The sequence below is a fragment of the Thalassophryne amazonica genome, chromosome 8 (assembly GCF_902500255.1).
Source record: "Thalassophryne amazonica chromosome 8, fThaAma1.1, whole genome shotgun sequence".
Taxonomy (NCBI): domain Eukaryota; kingdom Metazoa; phylum Chordata; class Actinopteri; order Batrachoidiformes; family Batrachoididae; genus Thalassophryne; species Thalassophryne amazonica.
This window is the reverse complement of record NC_047110.1, coordinates 52442878-52469278: the sequence shown is the minus strand read 5'-3', so window position 1 is coordinate 52469278 and position 26401 is coordinate 52442878. Positions and strand designations below refer to the sequence as shown.

Here is a 26401-nt window from a genome sequence, read left to right as displayed (position 1 = left end):
TTTTAAGATTAGGCTTAAAACTTTCCTTTTCGCTAAGGCTTATAGTTAGGGCTGGATCGGGTGACCCTGGACCATCCCTTGGTTATGTTGCTTTAGACGTAGACTGTGTTTCATAATTATTGTATGGCCTTGCCTTGCAATGTGGAGCGCCTTGGGGCAACTGTTTGTTGTGATTTGGCGCTATACAAGAAAAAAGTTGATTGATTGATTGATTGATTGATTGATCCTACGGCTGAGGTAAATGTCCTGCTCGGTTAATAGATCCAACCGAGCAGTGAGGTTGGTGAGAATGTGTTGCAGCTCACCCAACACACCTCCTGGTGGAGCCTGCACACCTTGCATCTCCATTGGCTGTTCAGTTGGTGGTGAACGCCCCTCGGAGTCCATGACGTGTCCGAGTTATCCTGTTGGGAAAGTGAAATGCACGGACCCACGCCAGGAGGTGTAAATGAACGGCCAATAGGAATTCAAATAAATGACCATTTATTATGCAAATGTGCAACACAACCAAATATGCTTAAGTCAATCAGTAACCAAAAGGGTGACGCGTGGGCAGGCCCAAGGGTAGGAGACACCTATCCAGAGAAGAGCCAGGACCCACGAGGTTCCACCGCCAACGGAGACCTGCAACACACCAGAGCCGCCAAGTCCCGATTCCCCCAGGTGGCCACCGCTTGTGGCTGTCAGACCTGGTACTGCTGGCAGGAACAAAAACAGGTTAGGGTGAGTGTGTGAACACCCAGCAAACAGTCAGCAACTCACAGAAATCCTCTTGTAGGAAGAAATCCAAATACTCCCAGAGTGCAGAGGAAAAACTGGAGGACGTGCAGTGTCAATTGTTATACTTAGTAAGTCAGAAGTGAGGAGTGGAGATGCCAACTCCTCCAACTTCCACAAACTCGGCTACAAGCTGCAAGTATAAGTCACAACTGCAAAGACTTCAGTAACAATGAATGTGCGAACGACACAAAACGGCTGAGTCGATTTACCTGCGTGGTAAGATGATAACTCAGCAGAGTAGTGGTGTCTCTCCCAGGCTTTTATAGATGAGATGATGATGATGAGTTTAGATGACTGACAGCTGATATGGTGCACCTGGTGGATCCACCTGGCCAGTGTACCCTCTGGTGCCTGAAACCAGCCAACAGGCAGGGCGCCCTCTGGTGGTGGGCCAGCAGTACCTCCTCTTTGGCAGCCCACACAACATGATGATTGATATAAATACGTCCAAGACATATTTGCTGATGTGAAAATGTATGTGTCCATCCGCTGATGTGTCTGAAGTAAACTGGATGTAAAGGTGTTGATTTGTATTAAGATAATCCTTGTATTTAGATTGAACAGTTAGTTATGGCTTCTGTCTTGTAATTTGAGATCACCTATAAAATAAGTTGTATTTGGTAACTGAATAAAAAAAAAGATTATTATATTAAGCTCAACTTAGAGGCCTGTTTCCTAAAACAAGATGACTGAGGACATGTTGTTGGCATTGTGATAGTCCAAACTCTGGAAAAGTAATAACAAACCTATCGTACCTCTTCCTGTCTAATCTGAAGTGAAACAAAAACTGGTTGCTAGTGCAAAACACCCCGAAAAATAAAAAACAGGAAAATCTGTAATGTTCACTGTTGTCAAGTGGATTTTTAGCAGAAAAATTCTGATGTGGAATGGATCATTCTAAAAGCTCAGTTTGTCTAGGTCAGAGGTCACACGAAGAACACAATAGTTTGGTGATGGACTTTGTTGTTCTTTGACTGAAATGCAGCAGGATGTGGAAATGAGTCATCTGTTGGAAGAGAGCTTCACTTGCTCCTGGAATCCTCCCGTAATCAGTATTATCCTGAAAAGAAAACACTCTTTCAGTGGAACAGTGCAATCAAAAAGCTGTGCAGCCTTGTTAACTGCTTCCTGTATTTGACAAAACAAACGGGAGTGAGTGTCACAAACCTTTTCACAAACCTCTTCACCAACAAGTGAAGTTTATGGGCGAGTCACTGCTGTGCGTTACTGCATTACTGCCACCTACTGTACTGACTGAAAATGAACAAAGACAATGAAGAATAGACCCTTGATTGAAGCAAGCTGGTACAGAAAGTGAATGAATGGCTGAATTATGACGCCTCTCGACTCAGTTTGGTTCATTTAACTCTTAGGTGTGGCTACAGTTTGATGTAATTTTAATATTCCAGTTGCTTTCAGATGTCTATATTTTTTTTTAGACATTTGAGAATTACAATTTAAACTAGGACTGCAAGCAGTCATGTACGGGCCCTCGTTCCGCGCAACCGCCTACCCAGGCCAGTGGGTGCCCTTGTGACCACATGTGAGCATGTGCATGCAGGGGTAACCACTCATCACACAGTTAAAATTTTAAACAAATCACACAATGCATCAAGGAGTTATGACATGTTGATTGTTCATCCACTAGGGGGCGCTCAGTGTACAAACAGAGGGGCTGGGTGTGTTCAGGGGCCAACCGTCATCATACATGTGAAGTTTCAAGTCAATCAGGCAAAGCATGAAGGAGTTATCATGACTTGATGTTCCATGGCAAAGGGTCAAAATGGCGGCACCATAGTGGCCACACCCTTCAACATAGAGAAAAGCTTTCAATAACTTTTGGTCAGTATCATCTTTGGATGCTGTCAAAGAAATTTGAAGTGCATTGGACAAAATCCCTAGGAGGAGTTCGTTCAAATACAACATGTGGAAATCACGCCAAAATGACAAGAAAATTCAAAATGGCCGACTTCCTGTTTGGAGTAGACCCATGATGCAAGAAACTTTTTTGTACGTCTATGCAAGTCACACGTGTACCAATTTTCATCTCCCTACTCCAAAAAACCCCTATGCGGAGGGGTTTTTGAAAGTTTCAGGGGGGCGCTATTGAGGCATTTTGCCCCGCCCATGGGCAACGCCCCTATGAATTGTAAGAGGTTGTCATGCTCGACCTGTGTATCAATTTTCATGATGATGTGACAAAATTAAAGCTGTCAAATGGAAGAACGTAATTTCATGGCGAATGGGCAATATTCGGCACGCCGCCACACGGACGTCGTTACTCGTAACTTCACGGCGTTCATCGCCTACGTTCACCAATTTGTTGTGCATGTTTTAGAAGTGGAAGGAAGTTGATGGTGTTAAGTATGTGACATCAGTACCTGTTTAAGTATAATGTTCCATGGCGAAGGGTCAAAATGGCAGCACCATAGCGGCCACACCCTTCAACATAGAGAAAAGCTTTCGATAACTTTTGGTCAGTATCATCTTTGGATGTTGTCAAAGAAATTTGAAATGCATTGGACAAAATCCGTAGGAGGAGTTCGTTCAAATACAACGTGGAAATCACGCCAAAATGAGAAGAAAATTCAAAATGGCCAACTTCCTGTTTGGAGTAGACCCATGGTGCAAGACACTTTTTTGTACGTCTATGCAAGTCACACGTGTACCAATTTTCATCTCCCTACTCCAAAAAAACCCCTATGGGGAGGGGGTTTTGAAAGTTTCAAGGGGGCGCTATTGAGGCATTTTGCCCCGCCCATGGGCGACAACCCTATGAATTGTAAGAGGTTGTCATGCTCGACCTGTGTAACAATTTTCATGATGATGTGACAAAATTAAAGCCATCAAAAGGAAGAACGTAATTTCATGGCGAATGGGCAATATTCGGTACGCCGCCACACGGACGCCGTTACTCGTAACTTCACGACATTTATTGCCTATGTTCACCAATTTGTTCTGCATGTTTTAAAAGTGGAATGAAGTTGATTGGGTTAAGTATGTGACATCAGGACCTCTTAAAGTAAAAATAGGACATTTCCCACCACCACCGGGGGGCGCTATGGTGCAGGTGGGAACTTAAGATATGTAGACGTTCAGGGCGGAGCCCTCATCATGTCCAGCAAGTTTGAAGGATCTACGATTAAGTATGTGGGCGTGACAGCCGTTCGAAGTGAAATGGCGTGCTCCGAAAAGCTCGCCAAAGTTTGACGACCCCTAGCAGCCACGCCTTTTGACTTAATTAGAATCTTTTGATAACTTTTGATCACCATTGTGTTGTGATGATTTTGACCAAATTTGAAGTCGATCGGATGAAATCCCTAGGACGAGTTCGTTCAAATGTAAGTAGTGGAAATGGCCAAAAATGGCAAAAATTTGCTCAAAATCGAAAACTTAAAATCAAAATGGCCAACTTCCTGTCGATATTTCACCATGACAGTAAGAGACTTTTTCCTGCGTCCTGGCATGGTAAATATGTGTACCGAATTTCGTGAGGCTACGACGAAAAAAGCCCAATGCGGAGGGGTTTTTGAAAATTTCTAGGGGGCGCTATTTGGTGATTTTTCTGCGACCATGTGCAAGGCCCCCAAAATATCGAATTTCGGATCCGGCCGGACGACTTTGGAAAGTTTGGTGAGTTTTTGAGCATGGGAAGAGGCCAAAATTTCGATTTCAAGAGTGAGAATAATAATAATAATAATAACAATAATAATAATAATAATAATAAACAGCGCAATTACAATATGGTCCTCGTAGGACGTTGCCCACTCGGGCCCTAATAATAATAATAATAATAATAATAATAATAATAATAATAATAATAATAATAATAATAATAATAATAATAATAATAATAATAACAATAATAATAATAATAAACAGCGCAATTACAATAGGGTCCTCGTAGGACGTTGCCCACTCGGGCCCTAATAATAATAATAATAATAATAATAATAAATAATAATAATAATAATAACGCAATTACAATAGGGTCCTCATAGGACGTTGCCTACTTGAGCCCTAATAATAATAATAATAATAATAATAAATAATAATAAATAATAATAATAATAATAAACAGCGCAATTACAATAGGGTCCTCGTAGGACGTTGCCTACTCGAGCCCTAATTAAAATCCATCTTACAAATCGGGAATACGGGGTCCAACGTCTTGCTCAAGGCCACTTCATAAGAAAGAGACAAACATGGGAATCAGACCAACAACCTTGAGCTGAATAAACATCACACTCTTCCATCCGAATTACGGTTGCCTCAGCTGCAGCTTTGACATATGGTCGGTGTAATGCCGGTGGAAAATAGAAAAACATTCACACCCACACACAACAGCAACAGTTAACATTTAAAACAATTAGCATAAGCAATACAAAGTACATGAATTTTTCACTCTCACTCTCTCTCACACATACACAGACAAAACCATTGCAACAGCAACCAACAAACAAATACAACTGATGCAATAAATGATAAAATACAAAAAACAATTAAGAAAAACATTGTATAAGAAAAGAAAAGGAAAATAATGATTCAACACAACTCCAGCCTATGTCAGTTATAAGAAAGAGAAAACACATGAGTCTTTAACAGAGGTGGAGCGAAGTCACCATCAAGTCACTCTGAAGTCATGAATCAGGAAGTCCCAAGTCAAGTCTCAAGTCATAATGACCACCAATTGCTTGCAAGCTGGCTTGAGACTTGACTTGGGACTTTCAGATTGGTGACTTGAGAATGACTTGACAGTGACTTTGTTCCACCTCTGGTCTTAAATGTAGATTTAAATGCGTTCACAGAATGCAACTGTCTTATCTCAGTGTGTAAACTGTTCCACAAAAAGGGTGCATGATTAGAAAAGGCTCAGTCCTTTTTCTTTCGGTTGCTCCCGTTAGGGGTCGCCACAGCAGATCAACTGTAACTTCCTCTGTCATACCAACCACCTGCATGTCCTCCCTCAGCACGTCCATAAACCTCTTATCCTCCTACCTGGTGGCTCCATCCTCAGCATCCTTCTCCCTATATACCCTGTATCCCTCCTCTGCATGTCCAAACCATCTCAATCTCACCTCTGACTTTGGCTCCAACCCCCCCCCCCGAGCTGTCCCTCTGATATGTTCATTCCTAATCTCGTCCGTCCTTGTCACTCCCAAGGAGAATCACAACCTGTCTTTTTCTTCATGCCACCGTCTCTAAGCCATACAGTAAAGCTGGTCTCACTACTGTCTTGTAAACTTTGCCCTTCACTCTTGCTGATATTCTTCAGTCACAGGTCACTCCTGCCACCTTTCTCCACCCACTCCATCCTGCCTGCACTCTCTTCTTCACATCTGTACCACACTCTTCATTACTTTGGACAGCTGACCCCAAGTATTTAAACTCATCTATTTTCGCAACTTCTGCTCCTTGAAACCTCAATATTCCACTTTGCTCCCTTTCATTCACACACATGTACTCAGTCTTGCTCCTACTGACTTTCATTCCCCTGCTCTCCAGAGCATATCTCCACCTTTACAGACGAGACTCAACCTGCTCTCTACTGTCACTACAGATCACAATGTCGTCTGTAAACATCATAGTCCATGGAGACTCCTGTCTGATCTCATCAGCCAACCTGTCCATCACCATTGCAAACAGGAAAGGACTCAAAGCTGCTCCTTGGCGTAACCACACCTCCACCTTGAATGAGTCTGTCATTCCTATTGCACATCTTACTGCTGTCACACTATCCTTGTACATGTCCTGCACTACCCTCACTTCTGTCACTCCAGACTTCCACATAGAATACCACAACTCTTCTCTTGGCACCCTGTCATAAGTTTTCTTTAAATCCACAAACACACAATGTAACTCTTTCTGGCCTTCTCTATACTTCATCATACTCCATCAGTATTCTCGGGGCAAACGTCGCATCTGTAGTGCTCTTTCTTGTCATGAAACCATATTGCTGCTCACAGAGCTTCACCTTTTTTCTAAGCCTAGCTTCTACTACTGTATCCCTTAACTTCATGCTGTGGCTGATTACCTTTATGCCTCTGTAGTTACTGCAGCACTGCACATTACCCTTGTTCTTGAAAATAGGAACCAGCACACTTCATCTCCACTCCTCAGGAATCCACTGACTTATCAAGATTTTATTAAACAATTTGGTTAGAAACTCCACTACCACCTCTCCTCGACATTTCCATGCCTCCACTGGAATGTCATCTGGACCACCTGCCATTCCACTCTTCATCCTCTTCATGGCTGCCCTCACTTCATCCTTACTAATCTCTTCCTGATTTACTCTCTCCATATTATCCAGCCTTTCCTCTCTCTCATTTTCTTCATTCATCAGCTCCTCAAAATACTCCCTTCACCTACTCAACACAGTCTCCCCACTTGTCACCACATTACCATCTGCATCTTTTACCAGTGTAACCTGATGCACATCTTTTCCAGCTCTGTCCCTTTGTCTGGGCAATTGGTACAAGTCTGTTTCTATTCAGCTTGTTGTACTGCTCACTAAATGCCTTTTAGCTTTTGCCACTTCTGTTTTCACCTTACGCTGCATCTCCTTGTACTCCTGTCTACTTACTTCATCTCTCCCACTATCCCACTTCTTTTTTGCCAGCCACTTTCTCCTTATGCTTTCCTGGACATCTTCACCACCACGTCTCCTTGTTTTCCTTCTGCTGTCCAGATGTCACACCCAGTACTTTTAAGTTGTCCAAAATTGCTTCCCTTGTGTCCAGTGCCTTTCTCACCTGCTCACTGAATTTAACACAACAGTCTTCCCCCTTCAGCATCCACCATCTGATCCTTTGTTGAGCTCTCACTCTCTTCTTCTTCACCTCTAAAGTCATCAACAGACCACCATCCTGTGCTGTCTAGCTACACTCTCTCCTGCCACCACCTTACAGTTTCTAATTTCTTTTAGCTTGCATCTCCTACAGAGAATGTAGTCCACCTGTGTGCACCTTCCTCCACTCTTTTATGTCACCCTGTGCTCTTCCCGTTTCTTAAAGTACGAGTTCACCATAGCCATTTCCATCCTTTTTTGCAAAATCAACTACCATCTGCCCTTCCAGATTCCTGTCCTTGACACCATATCTACCCTTTACTTCCTCATCACCTCTGTTCCCTATGCCAACATACCGATTGAAGTCCACTCCAATCAACACTCTTCATACTTGGGCACACTCTCCACCACCTCACTGAACTCACTCTAGAAATCTTTTTTTTTCTCCTTCATCTCACAACCTACCTGTGGGGCATATGCACTGATGATATTCATCAGCACCCCTTCAATTTCCAACTTCACACTCATCACCCTGTCAGACATTCACTTAACCTCCAACACACTCTTAACATACTCTTCCTTTAAAATGCAACCCAGCACCATTTCTCTTCTTATTCACACCATGATACAACAACTTGAATCCACCGCCTATGCTCATTGGCCTTACTTCCCTTCCACTTGGTCTCTTGCACACACAGTATGTCTACCTTTCTCCTCTCCATCATATCAGCCAGCTCTCTCCCTTTACCAGTCATACTGCCAACATTCAAAGTCCCGACTCTCACTTCTACCCTTCTAGTTTTTGTCTTCTCCCACTGTCTATGGACATGTTCTCCTCCTCTTCTTTTTCTCCCAGCAGCAGCCCAATTTCCGCTGGCACCCTGTTGGGCAGCAGCACCGGTGGCAGTCATTGTTATCCAGGCCTTGAGTGATCCGGTATGGAAATTTGATTTGTACTCTACATCTTTAATTTTTTGGCATGTTTTACACTGGATATCCTTCCTGCTGCAACCCTCCTTATTTATCTGGGCTTGGGACTGACACTCAGAATGTACTGGCTACACACTTCATGTGGCTGAGTTAGAAAAGGCTCAGTCCACCCACTGTAAATGGGTATTGGCCTTGGCTGGGGAAGTAACCTGTCATGGACTGGCGCCATTTCCAGGTTTAGTCATAGACTTTAATCCACTTCATGCTACCCAGTTGTAAGATAAGCTTGGGCTTCGGGGCCTATATAGGACATACCTCTTCTTACATGTATACATCGGTGTGTGTACACTCTCAAACTACAACTAAGCTAAATTGAAAACTCAGTTAAAACAAATACAAATGGAAAACCAAATGGGAAATGACTTAACTTTGTACCAGGTGTTCCCTATATTTTTCTTCCTCTCCACTTTTTCAGACAAGGAACAGCAGGATGGGGCTGGCCACAGGATGGTCCAGGCCACACAATGGTCCAAGCATGAGGGCTTTCTAAGCCTGGTTGGATATGGAGGAGACTGGGTGGACTTGGAAAAGAAGCGCTCAACTGCTTCACCTGAGGGAGCTTTGATGGATGATGCTCCCATAAATAATTTACTGTGCAGTTTGACACCTTGCGTGCAGATGCATTCCCTCACCAGAAAAACCTCTCCCTTCTGTAATCAACTCAGTCCCTCCATCTTAATAGCAATGTATCAGATTGCCCTAAGGGTATTTTCTTGATTTTACCATGCCTTAAGAAATTCCCTAAGGTACATGCACACAGTAAAATGTACATGCATTTTTTTTTTTTTTTTTTTTTGTTATTGTTTTGATTTTTTAAATATTTATTTCATTCATTTAAGAGAAAAAAAAACAGAAAAGCAGAAATAACAAAACATTACAAACCATTGAATGAAAAGGAGCAGATTGGAAGAACAAGTCTTATATATTCTGCCCCTTTTTTACAATACAATCTTGCAGTATCAAGCATCATTAATCAACATAACATTACATTTCTATGACTTTGTCACATGCCACCGACTTATCTCATAATTTTAACCATTATTTAAAAGATTACATCCCTAACAGATTACATTTTAAACTTCAAACATTCTAAACATTATTAACAGATTACATTTTTGGCTTTATCACAGCCCACTGAGTTATTTCATAGTTTCATACTTATGAAATACATCAAGTTTAATACATTTTTTAAATAATTTAAGCGTCCTTGATTCTTTGATTTCTTTATTGAGGTTGTTCCATAATTTTACACCATTCACTGCAATACTCCGTTCCTTTATCTTGGTTCTGAATCTTGGTTTTTTAAAGACTTCTATGCCCTTCAAATTATAACTACTTACTCTTTTTTCAAACATATTTTGAATGTTTATTGGTAAGGTATTGTTATTCGCTTGGTACATTGTTTGTAATAATTTCAAATCAACTAAATCATGAAATTTAAGTACCTTATACTTAATGAACAATGGACTAGATGGATCTCTAAAACGACTGTTGCTGATCACTTTTAAAGCTCTTTTCTGCAAAATAAATCAAAGTTGTGTATAAGTTGTACATGTTGATCCCCAGATTTCTACACAATAAGTAAAATATGGAACAATCAATGAATTGTACAATGTTAATAATCCATAACTATTTAATGAATATTTAACTTTATGCAAAACAGCAATGGCTTTCGCTAGCTTTCCTTTTATGTAATTTATGTGTGACTTCCACGTAAAATCTTCATCAATCATAACTCCTAAAAATTTTGTTTCTTTTACCCTTTGAATGTCCTTTCCATCTATTTTTAATGACACATCTTTTTTTTTACTCTGTCATTAAACAATATGAAATTTGTTTTATTAAGATTAAGTGACAATCTGTTTATATCAAACCAGTATTTAACTTTTTCCAACTCTGTATTTTTATCACTTGTGCTACTTCCTGTATATCTGATCCAGAGTAAAATAATGTTGTATCGTCAGCAAATAAAATGCTACCAAGTACATTAGATACATTCACAAAATCATTGATATACAAAATAAACAGTTTGGGTCCAAGTACTGACCCTTGTGGTACTCCACAAATAATATTACACACTTCTGATTTAGTATTATTTATCTGAACAAACTGTTTTCTATTTTCTAAGTAGCTTTTTACCCACTGATGTGCAATCCCTCTTATTGCATATTGTTGTAACTTGTGAAGCAATCTTGAATGATCGATAACATCAAAAGCTTTTTTCAGGTCAATAAAAACACAAAATAATCCTCATTATCTATTGCTGTTGATATTTTCTCTGTTAATTCCATAATTGCCATAGCTGTCGAATGTTTTGTTCTGAATCCATACTGAGCATTATTTAAAATATGATGTTTCTCAATGAATTTATCCAACCTTGTCACAAAAACAGACATGATGCCATTCACAGACTCGGTGAACGGTGACTTGCTGTTGCTCAGCAACTTAAATGGAATGGAAGTTGCCAAAGTCACAAAAAGTCACCAGATTTGTTGTGAGGGAAGATTAAAAAAAAAGCAAGTTCCTTCTGCTTCTCCCTTTTTTTCTACATGGGGTTGCCACAGCACATCTGATAGTAGAGGTGGGCGGATCGATCCCAATATCGATACCAACACTGGTATTGATATTTAACGATCCTCCTTTAAAAAGATCGATACTCAAGCTTTTTTTCTGTCCCGCACGCACTGACTGCTGCGTACACAGATTCATCAAAGTCTACTCTCTGTCTGTAAGAGCAGCGCTGTGTCACACAACACGGAGAAGCGCACCCTTGTATTGTGGTTTGTCAGCCCTCTACCTCAGGAGATTTTGTTTTAAGTTGTGTTGAATGATATATATATATATATATATATATATATATATATATATATATATATATATATATATATATATATTATGTTGATTGTGATAATAAAGTATTTTGTTGTCACGTACAATGTTTGGCGAAATTCTATCCTAGGTCTTTTGGATCCTTTGGGTCTATGAAGCTTAAATATGAAAAAGTATCGTATCAATATCGGCGATACTGGGCCTGTATTTACTTGGTATCGGATCAATACCAAAATTCCTGGTATCGCCCACCTCTATCTGATAGAAATCTGCATGTTGATTTGGCACAAATTTACACCAGATGCCCTTCCTGACACAACTCAACATGACATGGAGAATGGACAGGGGTGTTCTTGAACCTTCTACTCCAGAAACAAAAGAACAGATCAAAAAGTGGCTAAACACTAAGTGTGTGTGGGGAGGGGGTGCTGTATCACGAATGACCTTGTTATTACTCTTATTTCATTAATGTGTGTAATGAACTTAAATACTTTGCTGTAAATAAACAGCTGTAGAGCAGCACGTGAAGAGACAGCAGGTGCTGCTCGTCGCTCTTCTCTATATGGCATAATCAAAGCTAATGATTGTGCAGATTTTCTGCCAACAGGCTGTTGACAATTGTGCCTGTTTACAAAATGTACGTTTAAAAGCCTAATGGCGAAAGAATGTCTTATTTTCAAAATCGTAAAACATGCTGTATATCTGTAAATGTATGTACATTTTTAATTTGTTATTTTGCTTTTGCGAGGTTTGTTTTTCTTATGTTTCTCAGCTAGGCATGTATTGGACAGCCGAATGAGGACCTTCGCCTTTATAAAGAGTTTCTACGCCTGTCGGACCGTCTCAGTTGTCGGTGAGGCCGGCGGGGCGGATCCCACGCTAGAGTGAAAGAGAAAATAAAGCAACACAACAACAACAACAGTAATAACAACAACAACTCGGTCGTTTGGTCTGTTTTGATATCAAGCTACCCTGTGGAAACTGAAACACCAAGGTGGGTAAATGTGGAGTTGAGCGCGCGACCGACCGGCTGCTTGCTAACGCACGCTTTTGGTGGCCGAAAGAGGCTAGCTGTAGCGATGCTAACACAGCTAATGGCAGTGCGTTCAGGGCCATTTTACCAAAAAAACATCTGACCCCTCTGCTGGCCTACAAAGCTCAAAAGCATGACATTATATGGTTATAAAACAGTTACTATCAACGTTTACTCTGTTTGGACGAGCCAGGGGCAAGGAAATGGAGGGAGATCGTTATTTTCTATCTTAACTCGTGTAGTTTACATTTTAACATTGCTCTTATAACACTAAGACTTTTGGTCTTGTGAATTTGGACTATTAATTTGTGCTGTTAACATTACATCTTGATCTTTCTGTGGTCTTCACACTGATTCCTGGTCTGTTAGTGTCCAGCAGATACTCTTTTCAGCGTCTTTCAAGTGTGGTTGTGTGTTCTGTAACATCTTTGATTGATCTCTGTTAAATGCAGTGTACTACTATCAAAAGAAGTACACGTCTGCAATGAGAAAAGGAAGTATGTTTTAATGAGGCATCTTGAATGGAAGGGATCAGATTCTGCCAGTGTCAGCTTTTCAAGTTGATCAATCTACCTTTTGTTGGTTGCCATGTCTACCTGTCTAGGTCTTTTGTCTTCTGGAGCCCAACCAACATACAGGTTTGGCCAGTAATTTTGGCTGATATGAGACTTTCACCAACATATTGCTATCTGCGTTGTTTTTCCACATATGAAAGCTTTTATCTTACTGAATAAACTATGCAGAAAAAGCACTGGCTGTTGAAAGTGGTGTCATTACATAGTTAGTTCAGCAGAGAGTACTCTGCATTGGTGTCCAGCATAGCCGGAACCCCCATCACCCCTTGGTCACATTATCTACAAGATATGATAGCAAAGCTACCAGCTATCATTCATTTTCAATAGGAGTAGGCGTTTTACAGTGACGAGAGAAAAGTGGTCCATATGCTAGTATTGTACCTGCATCTCCCCCCCCCCCCCCCACCCAAAAAAAACCATGTCAGTTGGGCTCGAGTATGTTCTGTTGCTGACTGTAGTACTGTATGCAGAAACAAGTGTCCTGTAACCATGCATCATGTACAGTCATGTTTAGAAATTTAGGTGAGCAATTCCATGAGACTGTCATGTCCATTACCGCTTTCAGTGTGGCCCGACTGTAATCTAGCCGTCCCAGAGAATTATGGTTTGTCAGTTATTTCTACTGTCATTATTTTTTCCTACTGAGAGCAAGAAGTCTGAGCCTCATGGAATTGCCTAGATGCATCATGGATAAAAATGTCATGGCAGTATTGGGTTTATGGTGATTTCTTTCTGTAGTGTAGCATGAATACACAATGTACCCATTTAACTGAACCATTATCATCCAAGAAACTTGTGCACATGCTTAAATTTGGGGGGGGGGGGGTCTGAAACACAAGATTACAAAAAATATTTGCATCTCATTGAGATTATTAATTCAGTGGTACATTCAGTGAATTGCTAAAATGTCTTAACTTGTCGAGGCTATTTATGCTTCTGTTAGTCATCATGATTGACTACAGCCAGAATTGTTCCTCATATATTGGCAAACTCCCAGAATGCACTGAGTGGCACAACCTATGAAGTGGGAAAAGACAAACATTAAGTAAACAATATTTCTCTGAAGAAAGTTGAATTTATGCAGAAAAGGTTTGTAAAAACGGCTATATTTTTGGTAGGGTTGGGTGATGTCTTGTTAATTTGAAAATCACTTATTAAAACATGATGTATGATTAAATTAGTGGGTTGGGGTTGTGCACATATGATTTATATTGTTCAATTTCAATTTATTTCATTTGTATAGCACCAAATCACAAGTTGCCTCAGGGCACTTCACACAAGTAAGGTCTAACTTTTCCAACCCCCAGAGCAAGCACACAGGAGACAGTGGTAAGGAAAAACTCCCTCTGAGGGAGAAACCTCAAGCAGACCAGACTCAAAGGTACCCTCTGCTTGGGCCATGCTACAATACAAATTACAAAACAATTCACAAAACGAATATACAGGAAATGTTGCCGATGGACAGGAGGGTTTCAGAAACGGACACCACACCCATGTCTGGATGGAGCCGCACCTCAAACAGAGAGAAAACAGTCAGGTATCAGAAAGACGACAAATGCAGTATTATTTGTCAGCATTAAGCAACAAGAAGAACAAAAGAAATACTAAGGTGATCACCGGCCACTAGCCCTAAGCTTCACTTAAAGACCCAGAATTTAGATAAAATTGAGGCCGTGGCCCACTTCATTTTCTAATAAAAATAATTTAAGTGTTCAAAATGTTTATAAATTTAAAAGAAGTTCTTTCATCTTCTCCTATTTTGCTCAGGGGTCACTTCAGCGGATCAGATATGGACCCACATGTTGATGTGGCACATGTTTTATGGTGGATGCCCTTTCTGATGCAACTCCAAATTATATCTATCTGCTCACTGCAGATATGACGAGAGAATCATAGATTTCAGCCATCCTCACATTGAATGAGCCAATAGGAGATGACGCGTTGCAGTCAGGATGTGTCTGGCTGTGTTGTGTCCTTTTGGCTCATGCAGTGATACTCTGGCTATGTCATACTGCTGAGTGGTTATGATGAAAGACCAAAGTGTGCACAAATGTCTGAAGTGATACAGCACAAGATCAGATTTACAAGTGCCAGTAAGGAGGATACAGACATCGTTGTAACTTCTTTTGCCATCTTTGAGCCAAATTTCACAACTGGTGCTAATGATGGCCATAACTACTATGTATACCAAGTATCTTCAACGTTGGCAAATACATTTGAGCCAGATTCTCAAAATGGTCACTAGTCCGAGGTAACCTTCAAGTGTTTGTAGTCTCAACAGCTTCAACCATGTTCAAATGTCTTTTAAATGCGGTAGTCCTAATGAGTACATCTTGAAACTTGTTTTATCATGATCCATCTGGGTAAAAATTTGAAGCCGAAGCAGTGTTTGTTGCGGTTTTGGCCGAGGGGGCCGCATCTTACTTTTCGTCTTCGGGTGGTTTGCCAGGTCTGCACTTTATAAGCCAGCCTGTTAGGAGGCAAGCCCATCCCGTGTTTGTTTTTTGACTGGGTGATCATAGTAGAACGGCACTCTGTGGAAAAGGGATGTAAAGTCTATGCCAGGAGACAAAAATTTTGATTGAACATTTGTGTAAAGAAGACTAGTCAAATAGTCCAACTAGAATTCCAACATTAGGTTGTTGATTGCCATATTAGGTGTGCTGTATGTAGGGGTGTAACGATACACAAAAATCACGGTTTGATACATACCTCGGTTTTGAGGTCATGGTTAGGTTCATTTTCAGTACATTATGGGAACAAAATGCAAAACCTAAATTTGCTTGTTGTTTAAACCAACAATTTATTGCAATTTTATACAGACAGGAAAATAAAATAAAAATAAAGAAATAAAAAGTGCTGCCTGGTAATAAGTTAAATAAAATGTTCTCAAACAACAAATATGTCAATTGATTTCCTGAAAGCTGCGCTCCTCATGCGCTGTGATTTCACACACAGTGTAAATATAAGGTCTTGCCTATGTGTTTTAGTGAACACACAGGCACTGTGGCACTTTGTGTTGTCAGATCAGTTAGCGGAGCGGAGTCTTCTCCCTTCTTTGTAAATATCACACGTTACAACGTGGATGCCTGCGGCTTATAGACAAGTGCGGCTTATTTATGTACAATTTCTTTTTTCTTTTTAGAATTGGTGGGTGTGGCTAATATTCAGGTGTGCTCTATAGTCCAGAAATTACGGTAAACGCACGCAACTGTGCACAACCCTGTACCGAACCGAACATCCGTACCGAAACGGTTCAATACAAATACATGCATCGTTGCACCTTTAGCTGTATGTATAATTTTAACCATGTTGATTTTAGAAAATCAAAAAAAATTTATTTGAGCTTGTGTGCCCCACTACAGATGTAGTGCACATATTGTGCCGCAGAATAGCGGGGCAGATACAAATTTTTTTGTTGTTGTTTTTTCTTACATTCTGGTTACATTCAAAGCACAATTACATAGTTTTTTTTTTTTCATACACACACACACACACGCATAGATAGATATCAAATAATGTCTGCAAAATTTGGTGAATTTACCTTGAAATGCACAGTCCTAGTGATATGTCTGCCCTGTAGAAGTAGAACAATTTTACAGACCTCATTGAAAGTCCAATACTGCTTTGAAACACAGCTATCTGATGGGTTTGAAAAGTCATGGTTGGACCTCACACTGATAACAGTAATACTTAATACTTCTGGAATGTTCAAAGTAATGAGGTACTTCTTACCAAAGCCAACTGTTCCTCTTGGTGATTTATAGATGCCCTCAGCAACGAATGCAAATAGGACAGTGATGTCTGCCAGTCCAGATATGGGATCCGCTCCAGGGTCAGTGGGCAACACTGCATTTGGTGGACAGTCTGAAGTTTTGAAGCAAGTGCTATGTGTCATCGACAAGAAAGTTCGCAACATGGAGAAAAAAAAGGTGATTAGTTTGGCTTCTCTCTCTCTCTTTTCCTAGACCCCTCAAAATTGCCATTGCCACTGATGTCGCTAGACCTATTATTTAAGCATGATTGACAGGTGTTTTAATTCATTCGGAATATGTAGGTGAAGTGCTTCTGGCTGCATTAAGTTCTTTGCTTTCAGCTCAGTTTTTGCCACTTTGCTGTATGTCAGCCTCTTTTGGCTGCTGCAGAGGAAAGAATTATGGGTGTTCAAATGGTGTGGAGGCATTTTGTGGTGATGTGCATCCACAGCAGCTCTGCTGCACTATGGGGTTGAACCGTGACAAAATAATGCAGAAAATAAGTAGTTTAAAGTTCATCTCTAATGTTACATTTCATTTATTTTCAGCACTAAGAAATAAGATGCTATGCAAATAAGATGAAAACTCACGGTTTCTCTTAGGCTTCTTTTATATTGCGCTTTCTTGTACTGAATGCAGTACTGCCCCCAGTGGCATACTGTCAAGATTAGCCTATGGCCACCTCTATGAATACTGTATCAATGTGCAGTAGCACAGGACTGAAAATCTGACTTAAGTTATGTCGCATTTACATGTTCTACCACAGAGTAAACTGGACGATTATCAAGTCAGAAAGGACAAAGGGGAGCGTCTCAATCAGGACCAGCTGGTAGGTACAGAGAAGCCTCCATTGTTATTTATTAGCCCAAATCAATCATTTACACACTGTGTGAATCTCAAATGCATTGTTTTGCTTTCTTTTCAGGAGGCTCTCTCAAAATATCAGGAAGTTGTGAATAACTTGGAATTTGCTCGGGAGTTGCAGAAGACCTTTCTTACACTGGGACAAGATGTAAATATAATTATTGTGAGTTTCTTTTCCATAGTGTTGCCCTAGTGCGTGGTTGCATGGCTTTGTGTGTTCCTTTTAAATTGCAATTAGATTCAGAAGGTGGTGAAGAAGACAGCGAGGAGGGAGCAGTTGCAACGGGAGGAGGCAGAGCAGAAACGGCTTAAGACTGTTCTTGAACTGCAGTTCCTTTTGGACCGACTGGGAGATGAAACTGTGCGCCAAGAACTGAAGCAAGGAGTCAGTGGTTTTCCGTTACTTTCAGATACTGATCTCACTGCTCTGGATGAGTTTTACAAGTTGGTGGGGCCAGACCGTGACCAAAATGTCAGGTTGGTCTGAGACAAGTAATATTTCTGGATTAATATGAAATGTTAAATTATTTTCATAAGGAAATTAATAACAGCACATTACAATTTATTTTGCAGGTTGGTTGACCAGTATGAAGAAGCATCTGTACACCTCTGGGACCTGCTAGAAGGGAAGGATAAAGCTGTGGTAGGAACAACATGTAAGTCAAGCATATTTTAGAACAAGAACCAGAAGTTTGTATTTATTCACTTTAACTGCTTGCTTTAGTTGCAACTCATCCACATTGTAGTTCAGATGAAAGAATTGATTACATAGATGAAAACTGACTTCTTAACTTTAATTATAAAGATGACCGTTCATACTTGGATGAAAATCCTTTCCACTCTGCCTGGCAGCTGGAACGCATGGTTTCCTTTCTTGGGGTGGTTTACCAGACTTTTACTGCAGCCTCATTCAGTTGTTGCTTTTGTGGGTCTTTCTGTTTTTCATTTAGTATTTAGTTAGTGAAAAACATGCTCTGAGATCAGTTTCAGTTTCTTCATCTTGAGATGTTCTTGGATTGTTTTGGCAGAATGTCTTGGGTCATTATCTGCACTGTGAAGCTCCCTTCTATTGATGTGACAACATTTGGCTGAATCTGAGCAGATGGTATAGTTCCATTTGCTTCTTCCATCAGCAGTCTACATAACAGCACTGTTCTCCTTGTCAAGCCACAACAATGCATTGTACCTTGCTAGTAACCCTGTTTGCTTGCATTCTGTTAGTGCTACTTCACGCCCTCCAGAGGTGCCAGTCATTACGATTTTGCCATAATCATTGTAGTGTATGGCTGAAACAATTAGTCGAGTAATTCGATTACAAAAAATGTTCGAGGCGAATTCTGTGCCTCGAAGCTTCGTTTAATGTTGTGGTACATGTGCCAGGCCTATGTGCGGCGCTGTAATGTCCCCAGAAAAACAGAAGTAGAGCAAGCGCTAATCAAATTAGCGCAAAAGCTACAGCTTTCCAACGCGAGTGAAACAGAGTGAAATAAAGCCTTTTAGGAAAAAGACGGTCCACGCTGATCATCTGAAATAGTGCATTTAAAGCAAAGCAGTTTTTTTTTTTTTAAACGGTTTCATTCGCTGGCCGCTCTACGCGCGGCGGCCGGCTGCTGTCTCTCTCTGCCCGGTGTGAGCGGCTCAGCACTGCCCTCACACAGCTCCGTCCTGGCCACAGTCTCTGGAAGAAGTCCGCACTATCTTATGTGTGACTTGCAATGAGTGTTTCGCTTTTTAATTTTCACTTTTTGGGCAACACACAATGCTTCACAAACATGGGAACTCAAATAAAATAATAATAATACATTATTATTATCATTATCGCAGTGACTGCGAGGCTGCATGTTCAGCCTCCAGCCGAAAATTAAATGCACTGGCTGAATCGCAGAGAGAGTGTTAAAAAGAAATTCATGCAGGGACCCAGTCCACCAACTTAATAAATAAATAAAAATGGTTAAATTTTACAAGCTGGGGAAAACAAAAAACAGAAAGCCACATCCCATCACCATTTCAGCAAAATGTCAAGACTTTGACTGAGCATCTGACACTAGGAAAGATCCAAAACTTGTAAAGATGTGAAAAAATAATTACCCAGAAAAACAAAGGGATACACTAAATTTGAACTCCTTCACTTGGGGCAAGACCTCATTCCCTACCTGGAGTAGGCAATCCATTGGTTTCCTGCTGAGAACTATGGCCTCAGATTTAGAGGTGCTGATCCTTATCCCAGCCCCTTCATGCTCTGCTGCGAACCGATCCAGTGAGTGTTGGAGGTTAGAGGCCGATGAAGCCAACAGGACCACATCATCTACAAAAAGCAGCGATGAGACCCTAAGCCCACTAAACTGGAAACCCTCCTCCCCTGACTACGTCTTGATATCCTGTCCATGAATATCACAAACAGGATTGGTGACAAGGCGCAGCACTGGTGGAGGCCAACCCCCACCTGAAACGAGTCTGACTTGATGCTGAGCACTTGAACACAGCTCTCACTTTGAGTACAGAGATTGGATGGCTCCGAGATAGGAGCCCCCTCACTCTGTACTCCCTCAGCACCTCCCACAGTATCTCCCAGGGTACTCATTCATATGCCTTCTCCAAGTCCACAAAACACATGTAGACTGGGTGGGCATCCTCCAGGATCCTTGTGAGAGTAAAGAGGTGGTCGGTTGTTCCACGACCAGGACACAACCCACATTGTTCCTCTTCAGTCAGAGGTTCGACTTTCGGCTGAACTTTTCTTTCCAGCACCCTGGAGTAGACTTTACCAGGGAGGCTGAGTAGTGTGATGCCCCTGTAGTTGGCACACACTCTCTGGTCTCTCTGTGAATTTTATTATTTAGATGAAAAAATTGTTGCAAATATGATTATATATTTTTTTTTCAGAGCATATTCAGGTTTTCTGAGAATGACCAGTGGATGTATATAATCATTTCAACAATTTTCTGTACCAATAAACTAGTTTATTGCTTGATAACATAACAATATTTGAATCATTTCTGAAAATAAAGAATGTCATTCATTTTAAAAAGTTAAAACTTGTGATTGAAGAATATATGATCAGTTTAAAATTCAGATTTTTGACTATTTTTGCAAGCGCAATTGCGCCGTATTTCCACAGTGAATGATGGTGTTCTTGATCAGCCAGCGCATAATACCCCGGTGGTATTTCTTGCAGCACCTCTCATTGGTCAGGTTTTTGAAATGTTGTCATATCTTCACCTCTCTCACACTGTCACTCCCGGTTGTGTCCGTGGCGGCAGCGCCCTCTCGTGCCTGAAGCCCGCACTTCAGGCAGGGCACCCTCTGGTGGTGGGCCAGCAGTACCTCCTCTTCTGGCGGCCCACACAACAGGTTCGAGAATTTAGACTCAGATGATGTGGTGCTGTGATTCGTAGGTAGGATGAAATGTCAGGACACCAGCGTTTTGAACGGCCCTCTTGTGGTGCCTCTACTTGTGGTTGACTCTCACTGCGGTATTGTATCACAGCGGTGTTCTGCTGTATCTGTTAGCTGTTTAATCTGCGCAGTTAGATTGATCTAGTTAACTAGATAACGATTTGTTTCACAGTGTAATCTTCACGTGCCTTAACTAAAGCACTCCCTCTGCTGAATCACCTCTAAATTATTTACACATTATTCACTTTGTGTGTTTTTAGGAATCTGCTAGCTTAGCGCAGCTACTAGCTCTTAGCCGGTTTAGCATGGCGGCTTCTCCTATCTCTCCCGCACTTTTCTGCTCTGGGTGTGAAATGTTTAGTTATTCCTCGGCATCCTTTAGCAGTAATGGTACTTGTAATAAGTGTAGCTTATTCGTAGCTTTGGAGGCCAGGCTGGGTGAATTGGAGACTCGGCTCCGCACCATGGAAAATTTTACAGCTAGCCAGGCCCCTGTAGTCGGTGCGGACCAAGGTATCTTAGCCGCCGTTAGTTTCCCTCCGACAGATCCTGAGCACCCGGGAAAGCAGGCCGACTGGGTGAATGTGAGGAGGAAGCGGAAGCGTAGCCCTAAACAGAAGCCCCGTGTACACCGCCAACCCGTTCACATCTCTAACCGTTTTTCCCCACTCGGCGACACACCCGCCAAGGAACAAACTCTGGTTATTGGCGACTCTGTTTTGAGAAATGTGAAGTTAGCGACACCAGCAACCATAGTCAGTTGTCTTCCGGGGGCCAGAGCAGGTGACATTGAAGGAAATTTGAAACCGCTGGCTAAGGCTAAGCGTAAATTTGGTAAGATTGTAATTCACGTCGGCAGTAATGACACCCGATTACGCCAATCGGAGGTCACTAAAATTAACATTGAATCGGTGTGTAACTTTGCAAAAACAATGTCGGACTGTGTAGTTTTCTCTGGGCCCCTCCCCAATCGGACCGGGAGTGACATGTTTAGCCGCATGTTCTCCCTGAATTGCTGGCTGTCTGAGTGGTGTCTAAAAAATGAGGTGGGCTTCATAGATAATTGGCAAAGCTTCTGGGGAAAACCTGGTGTTAGGAGAGACGGCGTCCATCCCACTTTAGATGGAGCAGCTCTCATTTCTAGAAATCTGGCCAATTTTCTTAAATCCTCCAAACCGTGACTATCCAGGGTAGGGACCAGGAAGCAGAGTTGTAGTCTTACACACCTCTCTGCAGCTTCTCTCCCCCTGCCATCCCCTCATTACCCCATCCCCGTAGAGACGGTACCTGCTCCCAGACCACCAATAACCAGCAAAAATCTATTTAAGCATAAAAATTCAAAAAGAAAAAAATAATATAGCACCTTCAACTGCACCACAGACTAAAACAGTTAAATGTGGTCTATTAAACATTAGATCTCTCTTCTAAGTCCCTGTTGGTAAATGATATAATAATTGATCAACATATTGATTTATTCTGCCTTACAGAAACCTGGTTACAGCAGGATGAATATGTTAGTTTAAATGAGTCAACACCCCCGAGTCACACTAACTGCCAGAACACTCGTAGCACGGGCCGAGGCGGAGGATTAGCAGCAATCTTCCACTCCAGCTTATTAATTAATCAAAAACCCAGACATAGCTTTAACTCATTTGAAAGCTTGACTCTTACTCTTGTCCATCCAAATTGGAAGTCCCAAAAACCAGTTTTATTTATTGTTATCTATCGTCCACCTGGTCATTACTGTGAGTTTCTCTGTGAATTTTCGGACCTTTTGTCTGACTTAGTGCTTAGCTCAGATAAGATAATTATAGTGGGCGATTTTAACATTCACACAGATGCTGAGAATGACAGTCTCAACACTGCATTTAATCTATTGTTAGACTCGATTGGCTTTGCTCAAAATGTAAATGAGTCCACCCACCACTTTAATCATACCAGAGATCTTGTTCTGACTTATGGTGTGGAAATTGAAGACTTAACAGTATTCCCTGAAAGCCCCCTTCTGTCTGATCATTTCTTAATAACATTTACATTTACTCTGATGGACTACTCAGCAGTGGGGAATAAGTTTCATTACAGTAGAAGTCTTTCAGAAAGCACTGTAACTAGGTTTAAGGATATGATTCCTTCTTTATGTTCTCCAATGCCATATACCAACACAGGGCAGAGTAGCCACCTAAACTCTGTGAGTGAGATAGATTATCTTGTCAATAGTTTTATATCCTCATTGAGGACAACTTTGGATGCTGTAGCTCCTCTGAAAAAGAGAGCCTTAAATCAGAAGTGCCTGACTCCATGGTATAACTTACAAACTTGCAGCTTAAAGCAGATAACCTGTAAGTTGGAGAGGAAATGGCATCTCACTAATTTAGAAGAGCTTCACTTAGCCTGGAAAAAGAGTCTGTTGCTCTATTAAAAAAGCCCTCCGTAAAGCTAGGACATCTTACTACTCATCACTAATTGACGAAAATAAGAACAACCCCAGGTTTCTTTTCAGCACTCTAGCCAGGCTGACAGAGTCAGAGCTCTATTAAGCCGTGTATTCCTTTTAACTTTAACTAGTAATGACTTCATGACTTTCTTTGCTAATAAAATTTTAACTATTAGAGAAAAAATTACTCATAACCATCCCAAAGACATATTGTTCTCTTTGGCTGCTTTCAGTGATGCCGGTATTTGGTTAGACTCTTTCTCTCCGATTGTTCTGTCTGAGTTATTTTCATTAGTTACTTCCTCCAAACCATCAACATGTCTATTAGACCCCATTCCTACCAGGCTGCTCAAGGAAGCCCTAACATTAATTAATGCTTCGATCTTAAATATGATCAATCTATCTTTATTAGTTGGCTATGTACCACAGGCTTTTAAGGTGGCAGTAATTAAACCATTACTTAAAAAGCCATCACTTGACCCAGCTATCTTAGCTAATTATAGGCCAATCTCCAACCTTCCTTTTCTCTCAAAAAAATCTTGAAAGGGTAGTTGTAAAACAGCTAACTGATCATCTGCAGAGGAATGGTCTATTTGAAGAGTTTCAGTCAGGTTTTAGAATTCATCATAGTACAGAAACAGCATTAGTGAAGGTTACAAATGATCTTCTTATGGCCTCAGACAGTGGACTCATCTCTGTGCTTGTTCTGTTAGACCTCAGTGCTGCTTTTGATACTGTTGACCATAAAATGTTATTAGAGATTAGAGCATGCCATAGGTATTAAAGGCACTGCGCTGCGGTGGTTTGAATCATATTTATCTAATAGATTACAATTTGTTCATGTAAATGGGGAATCTTCTTCACAGACTAAGGTTAATTATGGAGTTCCACAAGGTTCTGTGCTAGGACCAATTTTATTCATTTTATACATGCTTCCCTTAGGCAGTATTATTAGACGGTATTGCTTAAATTTTCATTGTTACGCAGATGATACCCAGCTTTATCTATCCATGAAGCCAGAGGACACACACCAATTAGCTAAACTGCAGGATTGTCTTACAGACATAAAGACATGGATGACCTCTAATTTCCTGCTTTTAAACTCAGATAAACCTGAAGCTATTGTACTTGGCCCCACAAATCTTAGAAACATGGTGTCTAACCAGATCCTTACTCTGGATGGCATTACCCTGACCTCTATTAATACTATGAGAAATCTTGGAGTCATTTTTGATCAGGATATGTCTTTCAATGCGCATATTAAACAAATATGTAGGACTGCGCTTCGCTCTCAGACTGCAGGCTCAATTGTAGTTCCTAGGGTTTTTAAGAGTAGAATGGGAGGCAGAGCCTTCAGCTTTCAGGCTCCTCTCCTGTGGATCCAGCTCCCAATTCAGATCAGGGAGACAGACACCCTCTCTACTTTTAAGATTAGGCTTAAAACTTTCCTTTTTGCTAAAGCTTATAGTTAGGGCTGGATCAGGTGACCCTGAACCATCCCTTAGTTATGCTACTATAGACTTAGACTGCTGGGGGGTTCCCATGATGCACTGAGTGTTTCTTTCTCTTTTTGCTCTGTATGCACCACTCTGCATTTAATCATTAGTGATTGATCTCTGCTCCCCTCCACAGCATGTCTTTTTCCTGGTTCTCTCCCTCAGCCCCAACCAGTCCCAGCAGAAGACTGCCCCTCCCTGAGCCTGGTTCTGCTGGAGGTTTCTTCCTGTTAAAAGGGAGTTTTTCCTTCCCACTGTCGCCAAGTGCTTGCTCACAGGGGGTCGTTTTGACCGTTGGGGTTTTTCCGTAATTATTGTATAGCTTTGCCTTACAATGTAGAGCGCCTTGGGGCAACTGTTTGTTGTGATTTGGCGCTATATAAATAAAATTGATTTGATTTGAACAAAAGTGAGATTTTGGCCTTGTCCACGCTGTAAACACATGATAACATAAGGAAGCTGAATGCATCTGGTGTTAGGACCACTTGATGCATGTGGAAAATGGTGCCTCCGTGATGATGGCAAAACAGTGAAACACAGTTTCCCAAAAGTCTTTGCTGGAAGTTGTGTTGACTAGTGTTTAACACTACAAAGAAGCCTATAAACAGTCAGTTCATTGTAAAAATGATTGGTTCTTGAAAAAACATTATTTCCTGAATTTCTTGTGTTCATGAAGTGATGGATTTCCTGTTGATTCTGGGCTTTTGCTGAAAGACAGATGATTTGTTTTCCATGTGTTGACTGTGCTTTCTCCAAATGGTTCAGGTGTCCTATTGGCTCAATAATATCTTACTTCAATCTCTGCTGTTTCATTCTCACCGATACATACACTCAACAAAAATATAAACGCAACACTTTTGGTTTTGCTCCCATTTTGTATGAGATGAACTCAAAGATCTAAAATGTTTTCCACATACACAATATCACCATTTCCCTCAAATATTGTTCACAAACCAGTCTAAATCTGAGATAGCACTTCTCCTTTGCTGAGATAATCCATCCCACCTCACAGGTGTGCCATATCAAGATGCTGATTAGACACCATGATTAGTGCACAGGTGTGCCTTAGACTGCCCACAATAAAAGGCCACTCTGAAAGGTGCAGTTTTGTTTTAATGGGGGGGTACCAGTCAGTATCTGGTGTGACCACCATTTGCCTCATGTGCAACACATCTCCTTCGCATAGAGTTGATCAGGTTGTCAATTGTGGCCTGTGGAATGTTGGTCCACTCCTCTTCAATGGCTGTGCGAAGTTGCTGGAAGTGCAAAGTTGTACACGCTGTCGTATACGCCGGTCCAGAGCATCCCGAACATGCTCAATGGGTGACATGTCTGGTGAGTATGCCGGCCATGCAAGAACTGGGACATTTTCAGCTTCTAAGAATTGTGTACAGATCCTTGCAACATGGGGCCGTGCATTATCCTGCTGCAACATGAGGTGATGTTCTTGGATGTATGG

At 41.2% G+C, this 26401-nt stretch overlaps 1 protein-coding gene across 2 annotated transcripts in view; it reads left to right on the top strand.

Moving 5' to 3' along the window:
- Nucleotides 1-12223: 12223 nt before the first annotated feature.
- caprin1b (cell cycle associated protein 1b) overlaps nucleotides 12224-26401 on the top strand; it is a 46648-nt gene continuing 32470 nt past the window's right edge. Inside the window, exons 1-6 of one of the 2 annotated variants that reach the window (XM_034176258.1) lie at nucleotides 12224-12383; nucleotides 16765-16929; nucleotides 17519-17581; nucleotides 17678-17764; nucleotides 17855-18093; nucleotides 18190-18272. In XM_034176258.1, coding sequence (XP_034032149.1) covers nucleotides 16765-16929; nucleotides 17519-17581; nucleotides 17678-17764; nucleotides 17855-18093; nucleotides 18190-18272 — 637 coding nt within the window. In that variant the 5' untranslated portion in view covers nucleotides 12224-12383. The remainder of the gene's footprint in view (nucleotides 12384-16764; nucleotides 16930-17518; nucleotides 17582-17677; nucleotides 17765-17854; nucleotides 18094-18189; nucleotides 18273-26401) is intronic. The other variant, XM_034176257.1, reaches the window with a different exon arrangement.